This window comes from Ceratotherium simum, chromosome 30 (assembly GCF_057802395.1).
Source record: "Ceratotherium simum simum isolate JZ-2026a chromosome 30, ASM5780239v1, whole genome shotgun sequence".
Taxonomy (NCBI): domain Eukaryota; kingdom Metazoa; phylum Chordata; class Mammalia; order Perissodactyla; family Rhinocerotidae; genus Ceratotherium; species Ceratotherium simum.
The window spans coordinates 17,858,780-17,879,822 of NC_141929.1; the positions used below are offsets into that span (position 1 = coordinate 17,858,780).

Genomic DNA, 21,043 nt, shown 5'->3' on the forward strand with positions numbered 1-21,043 from the left:
AAGCTGGCCCAAATGCTGAAACTACACACCAGAAGCCAAAATCGTATCAGGACAAAAGCAGGGCAACGGGGTGGGGATGAGCTGGGCTCCACCACAGACAGCCTGGCTTCAGCTCTGCCAATGACTTCAGCCTTGGCCTGATCCCTCCACCATTTGGCGGGGTGGGGGGACGGGGAGAGTTATGCAGCCCCGGGGCAGTCAGAAGAAGGTGGAACAGCTAAACTCCACAAGTGGTTTCAAGTCACCTAGATAGAGAAATTCAGCTCTCATTACAGCATATGCTTCTGAGAATGCTGGCATATCCTCACCTCAGTTCCTCCCTCAGAAACTGAGGCCTCCCTGAGGAAAGCCAGTGAAGGCCAGGGCCCTGGGATTCCGAGAGATCCCCAGGAGGGGGCTCTCGCATATCCCTTGTCATTCAAACTTGACCATTCACAGCGTTGGCCTCAGTCCTCAGCCTGAGAGCCAGAGCCTTGGATGCCTTGTGACACCTTGCCTCACCCTTCATGGAGGCCACTGAATTGCATTCAATCATTATTTTCTGAGCACTAGGCTCTGTTCTAGGGCTAGCACCCAAACAGAAAGAGTCTCTGACCTCAAGGAGCTTGCATCTCAGTGGAAGTGCAGTGATCTTGCTCAGACACATTTGCATCCCACCCTACAATGCTGACATGTGGGAGCCACTTGGCCAGTGAGTGAGCCTCGCTGACAACATGGCATTGTCACCCGGTGAAGCTTTGCTGACCGTCGTCACATCCACAGTAGTTTATGTGGAGTAATTAAACAAAACAAAACTTTGTTTCTTTGGTTAAAAAAAAAGGAAGCCAGCCCTAGCATCGGTAATATAAATGAAAATAAAACAAAGAGTCCAAGAAAGTGATGGCTCACAAGCCAGAACATAAAACCTCTTGTTAAATTGACAAGTGGAATTCAAAATTTGGCAATGACTCAGAATTTGAGATTGATGTCTATCATAGCCCGTATGTGGAAATTGATTTTAAAAAGCAGTTGATGGCTTCATCAAAATTCAAAACTCCTGCTCTTCCAAAGACACTGTCAAGAAAATGAAAAGACAATCCATAGACTGGGAAAAAATATTTGTAAAATACATATCTGATGAAGGACTTATATCCAGAATACCTAATGGACTCTCAAAACTCAGTAAGAAAACAACAAATCAAAATAAAAAATAATCAAAAGATTTTAACAGATACTTCACCAGAGAAGATCTACAGATGGCAAATAAGCACAAGAAAGATGCTTGACATCATTAGTGAAATGCAAATTAAAACCACAATGAGATACCATTACATACCTATTAGAATGGACAAAGTAAAAAAAAAAAAGCTGACAGTAACAAGTGCTAGCAGGTACACAAAGTAACTGGAATTCACAAACATTGCTGGAGGGAAAGCAACATGGTACAGCCACTTTGGAAAACAGTCTGGCAGTGTGTTATAAAGTTAAACATGCACTTAGCATACAAACCAGCAATCCTAGTCCTAGGTATTTACCTGAGAGAAATGAAAACATATGTTTACACAAAACCTGTAGGCAAATTTTTATAGTGACTTTATTCATAAGTTCCAAAATTATAAACAACCCCAAGTCCTTCAACTGGTGAATGAACAGACAGACTGTGGTACACCCATTCAGTGGAATACTACTTAGCAAATAAAAGGAACAAACTAGGGATACATGCAACAACATAGATGAATCATGAATACATTATGTGAACTGGAAGACAGACTCAAAAGGCTACCTAGTGGGGCCGGCCCCGTGGCTTAGCGGTTGAGTGCGCCCGCTCCGCTGTTGGCGGCCCGGGTTCGGATCCCGGGCGCGCACCAACGCACCGCTTCTCCGGCCATGCTGAGGCCGCGTCCCACATACAGCAACTAGAAGGAAGTGCAGCTATGACATACAACTATCTACTGGGGCTTCGGGGGAAAAAATAAATAAATAAAATTATAAAAAAAAAAAAAAAGGCTACCTAGTGTACTATTCCATTTTCATGACATTCAAGAAGAGGTAAAACTGTAGGGAAAGAATACAGAACAGTGTGTGCCAGTGGCTGGGGGTAGAAGGAGAGGCTGACTACAAAGAGGCAAGAGGGAACTTTCCAGGGAGATAAATTTTTCTATATCTTGATTATGATAGTGGTTACCAGGCTACAGTTATGCATTGCATAACGATGTTTTGGTGGACAATGGTGGTCCCATAAGATTAGCACCATACAGTTTAAGTGTGTAGTAGGCTGTACCATCTAGGTTTGTTAAGTACACTCTATGATGTTTACACAACAACGAAAGCACCTTAAAACGTATCCCCCTCGTTAAGTGACGCATGACTGGATATGCTTTTGTCAAAATTCATAGAACTGTACACTGTAAAGGGTGAATTTTACTATATGTAAGTTACATCTCAATAAACTTAATTTTAAAAAGCAAGTTGTGTGTTTCAGCCACTGCAAAAATGGCTCCTCAAGTAAGAAAAAATAAAAGTGAGTAAAAGTTTTAAAAGGCAGGTAATTTTATGGTGTGAGGACATGCTCAAAAAAACAGAAAACAGGAGCTTTCATGGGAATGTGACTTAGGAAATACCGAGGACTCTCCAAACACTGTATTAATGTGGGGATTCTTCAAAGCCTAGAGACATCTCTCCCAAATGTCAAGAATTCACGGCTGATCGGACACCGGGTGCCGAGCATATTTTTCTATCTTGGTAAAAGAGGCCCAGAATACTAAAGGGAGGTTCTTTGACCTCAGACTCAGGCCCCTTAGCATTCCAGCTCAGTAAAAGAGAAGTTTTAGGGTATAACAACCGATAGTGGGTCTTCCTCCATTTAAAAAAAAAATGGGCGCAGAAGTTAAAATTGCCTAATAAACTTAAAACTTCCACATTCCAATCTGGGGAATCAATATTTGCCTGGATGACCAGAACCAAGAGGGCAGCTGTCCGCCCCTCCTCTGAGTCCTCTTAACTGGGCATTGTCTTTTAATAGCAGCATGGAAACAAAACCAAGTGAGGCTGGGCCAGTTTCCAGCAAGACAGAACCAGCAAAAAACAGGCACTTAAAATAGAAACATGGAGAAAAAATGGGAGGCGGTGATGGGAAAAGAAATGGTTTCCACCATTCAGAGAGGCGTCAATAAGCAAACCTACTCCCATCTCCACCCTCCTCAATTCTTCCTCCTCGTTCAAACATGGATTAGGGGAGGAAAAAATAGGGAGGGAATAAAAAAGAGAGGTGAAAAGGGAAAGGCACAATTAGAGTTAAAATGGGACCATTCTAGTCATTCCAAGGGTAATTTACGGCTCCATTCCACACCCTACCTCTAGCTGCCAGCCTCAGAAATGACAGGAAAGGTAAAAATAAAGTCCATTCTACATTACAGAAAGACAAATGATTTACTTCTGCCCAACCTGGAGTACAAAGCAATCCTCTCAACAGTTTTATAAGACTGAAAAATTCATCTTAAGAGAAAAGATACAATAAATTTTGATTCATCTAGGACATTGAGGGTATAATGCAAAGTGAAATAAGTCAGAGGGAGAAGGTCAAATACCGTATGATTTCCTTCATTAAGTAGTAGATAATAACAACAATAAACAAACACATAGGGACAGAGATTGGATTGGTGGTTACCAGAGGGGAAGGGGGGAGGGAGGAGGGTGAAAGGGATAATTCGGTACATGTGTGTGGTGATGGGTTGTAATTAGTATTTTGGTGGTGAACATGATGTAGTCCATGCAGAAATAGAAGTACAATGATGTACACCTGAAATTTTTACAATGTTATAAACCAATGTTACTGCAATAAACAAAAAATTAAAAAAAAAAAAAAATTTTGATTCATCTAATCTAATTCCAGGTTGTACGCTGGGCCTAACTGAAAAGAATGCTCAAACACCCTCCCAAACTTGCAAGAGAGCTGAAGTGGAGAGGAAGTGTTCACTGTCTCATTCTACACCTAGCTCGGGGCAGTAGTCAATGACTTGAAGTTCCTTGAACACGGAATGCAGCCCACGATTTATTTGTCCCATGGCCTGAGATCGTCTGAATCCTAAATTACAAGGGCATGGGATGCTCTCACAGCGTAGGAGACAGAGGAGGAATCCACGTGGGGCGGACCCTGAAAGGAATGCGGAGCTCCAGCAGTTTGTACAGGTGGGCTAGAAGAGTGTCTGTACAGAACAGTGTCTGTACAGGTGGGCCAGAAGAGTGTCTCCACCTTCTCCTACTGGCATCGCATCTTGTGTGCAGCTGGCCCAGCCCTGAGCGTCCCTGTGCTACTGCCAGAGACCTGACAGGACTGCATGGAACCCTGAGGCACTGGGGACGACAGTATATCACGGGGTTATTTCTAAGTGTTCTGACATGACAAATCACAAAGGCAGGAATTCAGCAGGAGTAAGGCAGCTCCAAAAAGAATATGTTCAATGGACAGTGCTCAAAACATCCCTCTAAACAACTCCTTAGGAAAATTCAGAGCCTTTATTGATCTACTTGCCTGGCATACTCTTTTCTGGACTCTTGATCCATCTGGCTTCTAATCCACATCTTGCTCCAAATGTCCCTCATCTCCCAAGCTACAGTAAATTCCTTTGCACTCTCTGGCATGGCATTCTAATCTTTCCCTTTATGGCACTTCTATTTGTAATTATATATTTGTTTGTGTGTTTATTTATTTAATGTCTGTCTCCAATAAGGTCCGTGAAGGCAGGGGACCATGCCTGTTTTGCATACACCCAGCACATGCCTGGCCCTACAACAGGCATATAAAAATATTTGCTGAATGAATAAAAGCAAGTTATCAAGTTCAAAAACACTCTTTGGCCTGTAATCTCTAGTACTTCCTATGTTCTTTGCAATCCAGTCACTCATCATCTCCCCATCTCCTGCCACCCCTTTAAGGAGTGGCATCCATGCCAAAGAATGCAATCAAGGGTCTACCAGGTACTGAGAAGTGTCAGAGCTACCGTCTTCCAGAAAGACTAGCCCTAAGTGTCATATGAAAACATTCTCTAGTATCAGGGTCTAGAAGTAAAAATCATTTCATTAGACTCATTTCATGCCCACACACATATATTAAAATTGCAAGACAATCTCCAAATCCAACCAGATTTTATTTGGCATAGGCTTTTTTAATTCTAGATGTAACTTTCAAGCACACTCCAACAGGTAAAGACTAGGCAATGATTACACATGGGAATTAAGAGAAAGACCTTCTGTGGTAGGCAGAACTTCTAAAATGACCCCTCCTCCCAAAGATACCCTACCCTAACGCCTAAAACCAGTGATGATGACAAGATATTGCACCCTTGATTATGTTACGTTACACAGTACAGCTGACCTTAAGAAAGGGCAATCATCCAGGCAGGCCTGATCTAATTACATAACCTAAAAGCAGAGCGCTTTCTCCAGCAGGTGTCAGAAGTGGAGGGCAGAAGGGAAAATCAGAGAGATGCAAAGCACAAGGGAGATTTGACATACCCTTGCTGGCTTGAAGATGGTGGGCGGGACACATGAGAAGGAACGTGGGTGGCCTTAATTAGCTGACAGAGGCCCTGACTGATAGCCAGCAAGGAACTGGGGACCTCAGTGCTACAACTGCAAGTAACTGAATTTAGCCAATGACCTGAATGAGCCTTGAAGCAAATTCTTCCTTAGAGTTTGCAGATAAGCACACAGCCTTGCTGATGCCTAGATTTTGGCCTTGTGAGACCCTGAGCAGACAATCAGCCAGCTATGCTGCTCTGGACTTCTGACCCACAGAACTGTGAGATAATAAATGGTGTTAAGTCCTAAGTTTGTGGTGATTTGTTACACAGCCATAGAAAACTAATACATCCTCTCAATACAAATAAATGTCAATTTACACAGAAGATACTAACTTTCAAATATATGGTTAGGTAATAGCCTCAGCCCAAATTCTTTTTCTTTTCTTTCTTTTTATTTTATTTATTTTGCTGAGGAAGACTGGCCTGAGCTAAGATCTATTGCCAATCCTCCTCCTTTTTTTTTTTCCCTTTTTCTCCCCAAGGCCCCAGTAGATAGCTGTATGTCACAGTTGCACATCCTTCTGGTTGCTGTATGTGGGACGCAGCCTCAGCATGGCTGAAGAAGCGGTGCGTCACTGCACACCCGGGATCCGAACCTGGACCACCAGTAGCGGAGTGCGTGCACTTAACCACTGAGCCACGGGGCCGGCCCCTCAGCCCAAATTCTTGCTGTTCACCCTCCCTCAATCTAATTTCAGAGGGCCTTATACAGGAATGGCACTGCTCTGTGGAAACAGTGTTCATCTCAGAAACAGTACTGTAGTGATCCAAATGTCCTTTCTAAGACACACATTTCTAAGATTCAACAATCACTTGGGAATTTGAACAGCTATATATAAGTGAGATATTACTGTTCTTAGAGGGTGAATAAATGACATTCTTTTCTGGTAGAGTTCAGGTACATGGACTTCACACATTCTTTTTCCAAACAAGATGCATTTATGTGTCAACTTCTCTCTGATTCCAATGTTAACCTTAATAGTTGCAAGGATTTGAAAAGAACAGTCCATGAAAAGGATTCAACATGGAAATATCAATTATGAAGGAAAAAACAGACGAAACAGGACAGAATGAGTAGGCCGTGGGAACCCCCTACACTCTTGGCAGTTAGGCTAAGCCCTGGAAAGCACAAGGCAGTTCTGATAAAAAGCCTCCCCTACACCCTGCACCCCTGAAGCCATCACTTCTCAGGAGTCAGGGCGCCAAGGAATGTAAACCAGTAGCAAGACCCACCCCGAAGTTCTGGCAAACAAGGAGGAGGAACACAAGACTCTTTCAACTCAACAAATATTTACTGAGCTGCTGTTACGTGCAGCAAGGCAGTATTCCAGGCCCTGCTAGGGACACAGAGATGAATGAGGCACAGACGCCTTGACGTGGTGTTTGGCCTAGAACTCAGAATCACTCCACCCCTGCACCCCTTCCTGGAAAAACAAAAAAAAGTAGATGGAAGAGGAAGACGTAACTCCTCAGGAGTCCCCAACTCATCATTCTTTTCTAAGTGTAAAGCAAAATTGTATGATCTGATGTAAAATAAAACTTTTACCTTTTTCAAGGTAAAATCTTAAAGAAAAAGAACAAAACCCACCTGGTCCTAATCTGTTTCACAAAATAACAATTATTTGCACCATATCCTACTCTGGATTTTCACAAATCTCATTTAAAAAGTTTTTTGTCATTTTGTCATTACAAGGTTGTACCTTCAAAGGCCACGTGCAAGCATGCAAAGTAGACCCAGCACACACACATGCTAGAAAACTCCAAGTAAAGCTACACAGAAAGTCTTCAGATGGGGAGCCAGTGAAGAAGTTCTTGTTCCCTTTACACTGATAGATGCAGAATTTCACACTCCATTATCAAATACTCAGCGAGCCAAAGATAACCTTCCACTCATCAAGACAAAGAAAAGGCAGGCCAAATGCAGGCTTGCCGTGGAAAGTTAGTCTAGAGATGCGGAACAAAGAAGGCAGGACAGACAGAAATTAAAAGGCAAGAGGATCAAAATGCCAAACATATCAAGAATCACAAGAAACATAAATGGACTAATAATGACAGCGTAAAGATAGAAGTTATCACATCGGTATTTAAAAAATCCAGTTAAATGCTGTTGCAACACCACCTAAAATATAAGGACCAAAGAGGTTGAAACTAAATAGATGGGGAAAAAACATTCCAAGCAAATACAAAACAAAAGGAAGTTGGGGTAGCTATGCTAACGTCAAACCAAACAGATTTTTTTTAATTTTTAAAATTCAGGCATAATTTATATATAGTAAAATTCACCCTTTTTAAGGATACAGGTTAATGAGTTCTAACAAATGTATACAATCATGTTACCACCACCATAATTAAGACATGGAACACTTCCACTGCCCTCAAACATTTCTTGGTGCCCCTTTGCAGTTAGTTAATCCCTCTCCTCAATTCCCAGCAACTGCTAATTGGATTTCTGTCCCTATCATTTTGCCTTTTCCAGAATGTTATGTAAATGGAATCATACAGAATGTAGCCTTTTGTGTCTGGCTTCTTGCGCTTAGCATAATGCTTTTGAGACTCATTCATGTTGTTGTAAATAAATTTTAAGAGGATAAATTTTAAGAGAAAAAGCACTAAAAAAAGAGACGATCGCAAGATAAGCATAAAAAGTTCAATTTGCCCATAAGACATATTTCAAATTCATACTGTGGGCCCAATAAAATAACCTTGAAATATATAAAACAGAAATTCACAGACATCATCTGGCCCTGCCCATGACTGCTGTCATCTCCTCCTATTTTCCCATCGCTCCTTCCACTCCAGCCACACTGGCCTCCCTACCGCTCCTTAAATTCCAAAGGCAGGCTCCTAATCTTTGTTCCTTTACAATAGCCATTCCTCTGCCCAAACATTCTTCCCCCAGATAGCCTCAAGGTTAAACCTCTCACCTTCTTCAGCTCTTTGCTTAAAGGCCACCTTCTTAGTGACGCCTCTCTTGACTGCCATATTTAATACCGCATCCTGCTCTTATGTAATACACTCATACAGATTTTTGCATGGATCAAATTTATTTTTAAAATAATAAAGATCAATAAAACCAAAAAGAGGAACACTCTGGGATTCTGCATTATTATGGAAGCCAAGGTACAGAACGTTTCCAGAAAGAACTAGTCCACCAAGTTAATTAAACCTGCAGATAGCTCAGGTGGGCCTCTGTGGCTGTAATTTTGGCAGAATGATCGAGGCAGATGCCAGAATGAAGTGAACTAATACATAAGTGGAAATAAGGATGACAGCCCCAAAGAGTATTGAGACCAATATCTTCACCATATTTTCAATAAGTTAAGGGTACATAATAATTTCAGGAAACCCTGTGATATATAAAGCATAAAGCAATATAAATTCTGTGTTTCCATTCTGTAACTATTTTTATCCAACGCAAAATGAAAAACCTAAATATAGAATTGTTTCAGTGGTTGAAAGAAGTCACCCTATTTAGGCTAGGGAGTATGTCATCATAAAGACAGTCACTAAACCAAACCTCAAATCTCCACCTCCACAAAACTTGGTGCTTTCAAAAGGAGCCATCCAGTGCCAACAGAATCATCCTGAAGGAAAAGTCTAACCTCATTACACCAAACCACAGCCACAAACACCACGGCTTAAGCAACCCCTTTCCCCACCATCCACATCTGTCCAAAGCATCTGCAGCCAGTTCTATTCTGGTCTTCCAGCATCACATACCCAAGCTCCCTAAGCTCCCATGACTAAAAAGTCATTTCTCCAAGACCCATACTCTTTGTATTGGCTTCTCTCTAAACTCTTGCCCTTACAATCACAATTTTCCAGGACTGAGAAGTCCTAGAATCCAGATACAGATCCGATTAAAGTAGAAATTTCACCCCTGTGCCCTAAATTGCGGTAACCCTTATACTGGCCCTGTTGTTCAGTGTCAGGAACATATTTTGTTTTGCTCTATTTCTCTTAAGTTTGGTTTGTGTTCTCCTCCTATGGATACACTTTCAGAGGAAGGACTCTGCCCCAGAGCCACACAGTACTACTGTCCCATAGAGCCTGCTAAACACCAATCCCAACCACTGTAGGGAATGCCATTTTAGAGTGACAGCTTCATAAGCTCCTCCTTTCCTGCATTTCTTATTTCCATGAATGACATCACAAACCCAGAGCCTGGGAGTCCTCTCTACTTCTCATCCTCTACTCTGTCAGTCACACAGTCCTGCTCAATGATTACCTCCTCAGTGCTTCTAGATATTTCTCCTGTCTCCTCTCTAATCTGCCACTGCCCAAGACTAGTCATCAACTCCTATCTCACCAGTTCCTACAACAGGCCTCTTATTGGTCCCTCTGTCTAGTCTCAACCTCCACTGTGTCAGACATTCCCACCCTCTTCTATTCCACATGCCTCCCTTCTCTTGCCCCCTCACTGCAGGGGCTTGAAGACTCTCAGACTCCCTTGCAGCTAGGTTCTGGAAGTGTTTAGATTGCACCAATGAGAAGCTCTTGCAGGAGATTTGGAAAGCAGAAGGAAGAGAGAGACCATTCTTCTTGTGGTGGTGATGACTGGCAGGGGCTCTGGTAGACTCCATGCTTCACTGCCAGGACACCAGCTTCATGCATGTGAGGTGGCTGTAGGGGTAGCAGCACTTTCCTGACATCTGGATTGCAGCTGCAGGGCTGTGACCTTGAAACCAAGGATGGGGAGGGGCTCACTTCTATTCCTCTGGCCCATCCAACAACTTTTATAAATGCCTAATTCCCATATTAAATCCCTTTCTGCTCAAAATACCGCAAGTGTTTTCTGTTTCCTGCTATGAATCCTAACTGAGACAGCTTCAAATGCATCCATCAGATACTTTCCTGAATAATTTACCACAGAACTAGCACATCATATCCTTGCTCAAAATTCAGTGGTTCCCTACCTCCAAAGAATAAAATCTAAAGTCCTCAGTAAAGCACAAAATGCCCTTTGTGAACTGGTCTGACCTTCTTACCATCTCCTATAGCAGAGATCAGCAAACTTTGTGTAAATAGCCAGATAGTGAATATTTTAGGCTTTACAGACCATATAGTCTCTGTCATAACTACTTAACTCTGCCATTGTAGCATGAAAGTAGCCATAGATGACATGTCAATGAATGAGTACAGCTGTATTCAAATAAAATTTTATTTACAAAAACAGGTGGTCACGAGAATAAGAGGAAAAGCTACACATTGGCAGAAAATATTTGCAAAAGATATATCTGATAAAGGATTGTTATCCAAAATATATGAAGAACTCTTAAAACTCAACAATAAGAAAAAGAACAACCTGATTAAAAAATGAGCAAAGACCTGAACAGACACCTCACCAAAGAAGATATACAGATGGCAAATAAGCATATGAAAAGATGCTCCACATCATATGTCATCAGGAAGTACAAATTAAAACAGCAATGAGATACCACTACGTGCCTCTCAGAATGGCCAAAATCTGCAACACTGACAACACCAAATGCTGGTGAGGATGTGGAGCAACAGGAACTCTCATTCACTGCTGGTGGGGATGCAAAACGGTACAGCCACTTTGGAAGACAGTTTGGCAATTTCTTACAAAACTAAACATACTCTTACTATACAACCCAGCAATTGCTCTCCTTGATGTTTACCCAAAGGAGTTGAAAACATGTCCACAGAAAAACCTGCACACTAATGTTTATAGCAGCTTTATTCATAATTGTCAAAACTTGGAAGCAACCAATATGCCCTTCAGTAGGTGAACTGATAAATAATAAACTGTGGTACATCCAGAAAATGGAATATTATTCAGCACTAAAAACAAATGAGCTATCAAGCCATGAAAAGACATGGAAGAAACTTAAATGTATATTACCAAGTAAAAGAAGCCAATCTGAGCTACAAACTTTATGATTCCATTTATAGAAAGTACAAAACTATGGAGACAGTTGCCAGGAATTAGGAGGGAGGGAGGGATGAACAGGCAAAGCACAGAGGATTTTTAGGGCAGTGAAACTACTCTGTATGGTACTGTAATAGTGGATACATGTCATTCATTATACATTTGTCAAAACCCACAGTGTACACCACCACAAGTGAATGCTAATGTAAACTATAGACTTCGGGGGATAATGATGTGTCAATGTAGGTTCATCAGTTGTAACAAATGTACCACTCTAGTGTGGGATGTTGACAGTAGCAGAGGCTGTATGTATGTAGGAGCAGGGGATATATGGGAAATCTCTGTACCTTCTGCTTCGTTTCGCTATGAATCCAAGACTGCTCTAAAAAAAAAAACAAAACAGGTGGCAGCCTGGATTTGGCCTGCAAACCATAGTTTGCTACAGCTATCATCTTGAATATCTTACATGTCAACATTACCAAATGACTAACATTTCCTCAAATATGCCAAGTTCTCTTATTCTCCCTTGCCTCTGCCGATGCTGTTCCCTCTGCCTGGAGTCACTTCCTTACCCCCACTTCACTGCTCTGCAAACTCCTACAAAGTACAGCTCAAACGTGTGAGGTTTTCCCCAGATCCCCCAGGTGGATTTAGGTAAACTTTCCACTATCCTCCTCTTGCATGAGTACTCACCACCACTATGGGGTCCCTTGTACTGAACGATAATTGTCACCTGTGTATCTGTCTCCTACTAGATGCCACAGTTCTTGATGTCAGAGACCATGACTTTTCATCTTTTTATCACCACGACATAGCTCAGAGCTGGGCATTCACATCTGTGGAATGAATATTGCTTTCAACTGCAGATTTTTGCCTTACTTTCTCCCAGTTCATAAGACATCCCTAACCAGCTTTCTGGTACACGCCACACCTCTCTAGGCTCATAGAGGAGAAAAGCCCAATAAAAACCTATGAAATTCAATCTGAACCAATAAATGTATAATAATGTATAATGCATATATTTAATTAGTGAAAAATTAATAAATTAATGTATAAATGAATGTGTAATTAATCTCCATGATTACTTTCTGATGTCTGGCTTTGAGAATGTAGTGGGGCTCTTGTCCACAGTCTCAATCCTATTCCAGATACACCAACTGCTCAGAAGAGAGCCCTGCAAGCTTCTTGAGAGCAGGGACTGTGTCTGAGTTGTCAGTGAATGAATAAATGAATTACACTTATTCTTTTTCTTACTCCTTTCTCTTCCCCAGCAATCATAATGAGTCTATAGCCAGATTTCAAGTAAGAGTTGTTGGGTGGGAACGCTGAATGGAAACTGTGAAGGTGCTCATTCAGTTTCATGCTGAAAAGGTGACATCTCCAAATAACCACAGTTCCAAATCAAGTAGCCTTTAGTCATCTCAATTGACGGAGAGGTGGCAGTGGCCAACAATGACTGAGAGAATGGCCCAGTGCCCGAACTCAGCTCCCATCCCTCTTTCCTTGTTAGCTTTGCTTCCCAATCCCCCTGGCCCTCCCAAGACTCCCAGCAGTGTTCCCAGCAGTGTTCCCAGCAGCCTCACGCCGGGGTGAGTTTATTTTTCTTTCCTTTCTGGGCCAGGCTGTCTGCAGACACAGCTGATGAGCTATTTAGAGCTCACCAGAGACCTTGGGGCTTTGTAAGTCTCCGAGATTATAGCTCTTTTAAATCTTCAGAGGTCATTAATGCCAAGCAAGGGAGTCAATAAATTTGATATGTTTTCATCAGAGCAGGACTAAAACAGAAAGAGGAAAAAAGGGTGGATGAAAACTCTATCATAAGAGGTTCTGAAACTTTTGCATGTAAAAGAACCACAGGGGGAGCTTGTAAAATGCAGATTCCAACCAACATGAGCCAATACTGCTGAGGGACACAGGCAAATTCAAGGCCTCCAGCCCTTCACACCAAATACACACACACACACACACACACACACACACACACACATATTCATATATACTCTTAAACAAAATAACTTAAATACATACATACACAATAAAGGAAAATTAACTGTTTAAGCCCCTATATACAGCTTCTTCACCAAGATCCCTTTCACAGTTTTGAGGCCTATTAATAAAAAACTTTATAAACCTAAAAGTAAATTCAGTGCATTCTTCCATTTTTCTGGTACCATTTCCCTGTATGACTATGGAAAATCTACAGAGATTCTAGACTGAGGAGCTAGTTATTCAACTCAGAAGAAATCTTAAGGCTGTGCTTAGAGCAGCAGCATCGCTCAAAGACAGTCCTAAGGGTTTCATCCATTAGTTGATATCACCTTAACTCCCGGATTTCATGTAATAGCTGGAGAGGGGAGAAAAACAAAATCACAGGTGACAAAGAATCAGTAAACCACAGAGGAACTCAGATATCCTGGCTTTCCACTCTTCAGTCTCGAATTTCACAACCATTTCTAACCTAACAGTAACTCTGAAGAGAGCTGCCAGGACCAGCGTGGATCCCCTCTGCTGGGTTCTTTTTCCCTCCACGTACACCCTATTGTTAGCTTCTCTAGTTCACTAGTTAGCCTCCTCAACTAGTCAGTCCCTAAGATACTGTAGTGAACCGTTGGACAACTAACAACAGTCTCTCTGCAAACTCCCACCCCACTCTCTCCTCAGTCTTTCCCTCTCCACGCACTGATTTCTTCTCCCTCTGAGCTTCCCAAAGTGCTCAGTTTTACTTGCCTGTTTCATATACATCTCATATATCACGAGGACCGTGAACTCACTGTGGAAAGTAGAGGCCGTGCTTCTGGCAAGGCCTGTGCAATGTGTGCACAATACCAGGCACACATGAGATCTTCAAAACCTGAATTGACTTAGGCACGGTTCCCAAAGCCAGCCCTCATTCCAGAAAACAAAATAAACACTGGGGGACTATTAAAGGGTGTGGTAGGTACTCCCTGTGCCAACTAGCACACACTCCCAGGGGGCGCCATAATGTCCCAGGCACTCCCCACTAATCTGGAATAAGGAACGCTGGCTGAGGACACAGGGCAGGATGGCACACTGACAGAGAGAATCCTGGGCACACCACGTCATTGTCCCCACTCCAATCAAATACCAAATGGTGTTAGACCAGCCCTCTCAGGCCACCATGATTAGTGCTATTCTGACACATTATCTGGCAGTGACCAGCTTTCATCTGGAACCCCTTCCCTCAACTCCCAAAATAAATTCTCGGGCCTGAGATTTCTAAGTGACAGGAGTGCGACTTATGAGGCCAATGTGGAACATCGACTTAGAATCACTGGCTGGCCCGCCAAATAGATACACTTGGCAGAATAGAAACAAGCGTTCATTACTGAGCCTGGAAAAAGTTCTGAAATCTGTCGGCCTCAATAGCAGACAATGATTTATCCAACCTAATACCACTGCTGTTCAGTTTTCTTAAGTTGGTGGATGACACTTTTTTTTAATCATGAAATATACCATGTAAACAAAAGAATACATTAAATACATATTCAATTTAAAAAAGAATAATAAAATGAACACCCAGGGACCCACTGCCCAGGCTAAGAAATAACAGTCCTGGTACATACAAGCTTTCTTTGTGCTTTTCCTCTGTCCCCGCAATGATAACCATTCTCCTCAATTCAGGGTTAATTAATCCCTTCCATTTTTTATAGTTTTACCACCCATGAAGGTATCTATAAAAAATATATGGTTTAGTTTTACATTTTTTAACTTTATATAAATTACATCATACTATATATTTTTTTCTGTGACCTGCTTCTCTTGTCCAACATTATGTTTCTGAGATTCCACCATATTGATGTAACTATCTTTCACCCATTTTTACTATGGGACAATATTTCATTGTAGGACTATACAACAATTTATGATATTAACTCTTTCTGTACTCAACCGGACCCACTGACTGCATACTAACACCATGTGTCCGCAAATAATTTATGCCCATGAATTGTTGATGGTGATCCCATGCTGGCTTCCATGTGGCAGACCAGATGGTAAAACAACCAGACATGTTTCACCCAATTATTCTTAAAGAGTGGGCAAGACCCCACTAAGAGATGGAGCTTTGAGACCTTGCTTAGCAAGCAAATGGTAGCTCTGCTGGATGAACTTAAGTAGATGAACCCTTAAGAAAAAACTCTCACACGGTTCCGGTTCCATGGCTTAAGAAAGCAGGGGAAAGGAGAAGAAAAGGCTGCCTTGACATTGCAATCCTCACTTTCATGGGCACGTCAGAGCACCTTTGATCATGGTGAACAGCACCCAAGTCCAAGAAAAACCTACCCTTCAGACAGCGAAAGCTAAATATTTAGTCTGGGAGGCAGCAGGCAGAAGCCCATCATTCTCTCTGCCCCAGGAAACCAAGGACAGCAGAGGATTGTCCTTGAATCTTGAAGGTTTGATTCACCCTCCTAACTACTACTCTGTGAACTATTAAGTTTCACAGATGCGAATGCATCAGTAATGCCATACTTCCCAGGTTTGGGGGTGGGGAAGGGGGTGAAACAGACAGTCTCCAGAGCAAAGAAACCCCCCACCACCTTCACTGAGCACTCTCATTGTGCAAGGCCCTCAGGTTGACACACCTCATTTCAGTTAATTCCTACAACAAACGTGTGAGGCAAGTGATAAAACTGACGCACCGAGAAGTTTCGTGACTTGTCCAATATCACACACAAGTAAATAAATAACAGGTCAGCATTCAATCTACATCTTCTGATTGCCAAGCTGCGCACTCTTATCCAGTCGACAACCCTGCTACCACCTGCGTGTGCACACTGACCTTCGTAAACGCAGCAGCAACAGGGAAAAGGGGTTCTTAGGGACACAGAAGATACTGCCTTTGGGTGATACTTTCAAAAGTGTTTGCTGCTGAATGGCAGCAGGTTCCATGTGAACACATAATAAATACTTAGATGGCAGAGGCGTGTGAAAAATCAGAGAAAATGCTCAATGTGGAAAATGCTGCAGTAGTTAGGCAGACCAGGGAGGACTCCCACATGACTTAAACTATCTGGAAGGCACTTTGCCCACCCATAATTAACTAGCATTGAATGTCTTACCATGTGTTATGGGCAAAAATGCATCTGATTTTCTGTTGACGTCTAGCTGATGCTGTAACAGTCAACAACCCTCAACACAAATGACAACAAAGAGGAGATATCGAGATTTATGAATTTCAAGGTCTATCAACTAGAGAACTTCAGAGAGCAATAAACAGGTCAAGAACTTAAGTCTAAACTTGTCAAGAGCCTAGAGCAAGAGCATAGACAAAGCTCAGGTTCTTAGGAAAGGTCTTGTCTGTGTTTGGCTTTGGCAAGCAAGCTAGCTGCACATGGCTTCGTGGCTCCTAACAGCTCTTGGCCTCAGAGTGGGAACTCAAGTGATTGTGATCCAGTGGGATTAAGCCTTCAGTTACTTATGACAGGCCATTGGAAGACGTCAGCCTCATTGCTTCAAAGCAGATTTTAAAGTTTACTTACTGATTTGTATATAAAACTGGCACTTTACACACACACACACACAAAAAAAAGAACTCTGGGGCCGGCCTCATGGCCTAGTGGTTAAGTTTGGCGCACTCCGCTTCGGTGGCCCAGGTTCAGTTCCTGGGCACAGACCTACACCACTCATCAGCGGCCATGCTGTGGTGGTGACCCACACACAAAATAGAGGAAGACTGGCACAGATGCTAATTCAGGGACAATCTTCCTCAAGCAAAAAGAGGAAGATTGGCAACAGATGTTAGCTCAGGGCCAATCTTCCTCAGTAAAAAAAATAAAATTAAAAAAGCTGAAATCTGCCTTCCAGACCGAAACTAAACAACATCAGTTGTGTTTGACACAAAATTTCCAAGTCAGCTAAAAGACCAAGATGGCAGCTACCGGCACCAAAGCTAAGAAGGCATCATTCTCAGAGAGTAAAATGCTGAGGTGTCCTCTCCGCCAGCTACTCGCCACTGAAGAGATTCTGTTTTCTCTAGTTCTGGGTGCCTATCATGCCTCTATTGATACAAGATTTTCCGTCTGTCCTTACTCTGTGAGACTCAATAATTTATCCCAACTTGTAAATCATGGAGAAGCACAACTGGTCTTCAGGGTGTGAGGTAACACCTTTGCAGACGCTTGGAGAAAAGAAGAGAGAGAAATGGCACCTCTGCATCTAACGACGCAATAGACAAAAGATCAAAACATCCACCCTCTCTGCTTCTGACACCTGCCAGGCACCGAAAACTCACAAACCCGCAAAACAACCGAATCTGGACAGGCTGACAGCTGTCCTCGGAGGGAATCTTTCAAGATGCTGTGGGTATTGGCTGAAATCATATTCTGTTTCTCAAAGCATTATTCTTCACTCCCTGGGATTTGTTTGGGAAGATTTTTACTAGTTATTCACCTACTCTCTGCAGATAATTAAGATTTATAAACTACATTCATATGATTCTTTTCCTTACAATTTCCTTAAAATGCCTGGGGATTTTGTACATTGTATTAACAACAAATATAGATTCTCGATGCCCTCCCCCCATCTCTCTGATACACTTAAAGCAATCCTCCTGCCTGGGAATTCAGTTGCCATAGAAATGAGTCTGCACTATTAACACAGGTATAAAATTAAAATTAAGTCATTGTAATATGTAGAACAAGTATAATATAACTCAGACTCTAAGTGCAGAAGGTCTAACCAACACTCAAAAGGTAACCATGGATCACCCCCAAAAATAGAAATGCACAGACAGAAAATTTCATATACAAAGAACCACTGCTCTAAGGGTTTCTATGTGTATCCTGGAAGGAAACTGTGGCCATTGCACCTGACGTATAAAAAGCAGTCAAGTTCTGATGCACATGGATTGGAAGACTAAACATAGTTAAAATGTCCATACTACCTAAAGCAATCTACAGATTCAATGCAATTCCAATCAGAATCCCAATGACATTCTTCATGGAAATAGAACAAAGAATCCTAAAATTCATATGGGGGAACAAAAGACCCCGAATAGCTAAAGCAATCCTGAGAAAAAAGAACAAAGCTAGAGGCATCATAATCCCTGACTTCAAAATATACTACAAAGCTATAATAATCAAAACAGCATGGTACTGGTACAAAAACAGACATATAAAACAATGGAACAGAATTGAAAGCCCAGAAATAAAACCACACATCTACAGACAGCTAATCGTCAACAAAGGAGCTAAGAACACAGAATGGAGAAAGGAAAGTCTCTTCAATAAATGGTGCTGGGAAAACTGGACAGACACATGCAAAAGAATGAAAGTAGACCATTATCTTTCGCCATACACAAAACTTAACTTAAAATGGATCAAAGACTTGAAGGAGAGACCTGAAACTATAAAATTCCTAGAAGAAAATATAGGCAGTACACTATTTGACATCAGTCTTAGAGGGATGTTTTTGAATTCCATGTCTACTTGGATAAGGGAAACCAAAGAAAAAATAAACAAGTGGGACTTCATCAGACTAAACAGCTTCTGCAAGGCAAAAGAAACCAGGATCAAAATGAAAAGACAACCCACCAGCTGGGAGAAAATATTTGCAAATCATATATCCAACAAGGGGTTAATCTCCATAATATATAAAGAACTCACACAACTCAACAACAAAAAAACAAATGACCTGATCAAAAAATGGGCAGAGGATATGAACAGACATTTTTCCAAGGAAGATATACAGATGGCCAATAGGCACATGAAAAGATGTTCAACATCACTAATCATCAGGGAAATGCAAATCAAAACTAGACTAAGATATCACCTTATACTCGTGAGAATGGCTATAATCAGCAAGACAAAAAATAACAAATATTGGAGAGGATGTGGAGAAAAGAGAACCCTCATTCACTGCTGGTGGGAATGCAAATTGGTGCAGCCTCTATGGAGAACAGTATGGAGATTCCCCAAAAAATTAAAAATAGAAATACCTTATGATCCAGCTAAAATAGAAATACCTTATGATCCAGCTATCCCACTTCTGGGTATTTATCCAAAGAACTTGAAATCAACAATCCAAAGAGGCTTATGCACCCCTATGTTCATCAGTGCATTATTCACTATAGCCAAGAAGTGGAAGCAAGCCAAGTGTCCATTGACAGATGATTGGATAAAGAAGATGTGGTATATATATATATATACAATGGAATACTACTCAGCCATAAAAAAGACAAAATCATCCCATTTGCAACAACATGGATGGACACGTAGGATATTATGTTAAGTGAAATAAGCCAGACAGAGAAAGACAAACACTGTATGACCTCACTAATATGTGGAAGATAAACTAACACACAGACAGAGAGAACAGTCTGGTGGTTACCAGGGGGAAGGGGGTTGGGGGGTGGGCACAAGGAGTGAAGGGATACATTTATATGGTGACTGGCAAATAAGAACGTACAACTGGAATCTCACAATGTTATAAACTATTATGACATCAATAAAAAAATTTTTCTAATAAAAAATAAAGCAGTCAAGTTCTGTTCAACAGTTCCTCTTATCCAAATAACCAACTTAGCCAGTCCCAATCTTTGTCAAGGAACCCTTGACCCTTCCAAGAATCCTGAGTCTTGTACTCCTCTCTGAGCCTCCTTAACATACTGAGTCAGTTATAAGCTCTCTGGAAATTTCCTCGCCAGTTCCCAACGTGTTTTCAATAGCTCTAAGCATCTTCCCAGCTCCTCCTCATCCACAACGAGGGGTCTTACCGGGATCTCCCACCAAAGCAGTTTGTGCTGGGGGGCTGGTGGCGGTTCTCTGGAGCAACAGCTGTCCCACCGGGTTCTCTCGCAGGCGGCTGTGATCCTAGAAAGGGGATCCATCATAAGAAAAGACAGAAACATTGAGAAGCTCAGACCTTGTTTGAGATGTGGCTACAGGAACAGAGCTTGCTCCGTGTTTTAGAGTTATCCTCCACGGTGGGATATGGACAGTCTAGCACGCTGCAGCCACCAGCATGAGAAGAAATAGGGACAGCCAGGTGAGATCTGATCGGGGCCAGGGAACAGAGGGGCTCAAACCTGGGAAAACAGCTCTTCTCCACGACCTTCAAGAATGTCTAAGGGTCTTACAAGCACGTTGCCGTATACATTAAATGAACTTCAGCCACACCAACGTGAGACAGAGAACAGATGCTAACCACGCAAAGTAGGGGCAAGGAATTGGAGCATTTCTCCATATCACAACCTGAGAGCTGTTTAAAAAGCCAAATCAGATTCAATTCAAATCAAATCATGATACTCTTCTACTAAAAACCCTTTAACAGCTTCCTGCTCCTTAGGATAGGGTTCAAAATCCTTACCAAGGCTTTTGAGGCTGCATGATCTGAGCCGACCTGCCTCTCTGGCCTCACCTCCCATCACTCTCCTTCCTGTTCCCTATGATCCAGTCCCCCTGGCCGCCTCTGTTCCCACGGCAGGCCAAGCTCACTCCCACCTCAGAGCCTATGCACAGGCAACCCTTCTACCTCTTACTCAGCCATCTCTTTACCCCAACACCCCCACCTTGGCCTGTCTAAACTCCTCATACTCTGGCAGGTCTCACCTTCCTCAGAGAAACCTTCC

The 21,043-nt window shown here is 42.1% G+C and overlaps 1 protein-coding gene across 1 annotated transcript in view; it reads right to left on the reverse strand.

The window, feature by feature from the left end:
• The window catches only part of WWP2 (WW domain containing E3 ubiquitin protein ligase 2), a 134,976-nt gene that overhangs the window by 59,435 nt on the left and 54,498 nt on the right, over window positions 1–21,043 (reverse strand). The window contains exon 6 of the mRNA XM_004431787.3: window positions 20,189–20,285. Within this exon, the coding sequence (XP_004431844.1) occupies window positions 20,189–20,285 (97 nt within the window). The remainder of the gene's footprint in view (window positions 1–20,188; window positions 20,286–21,043) is intronic.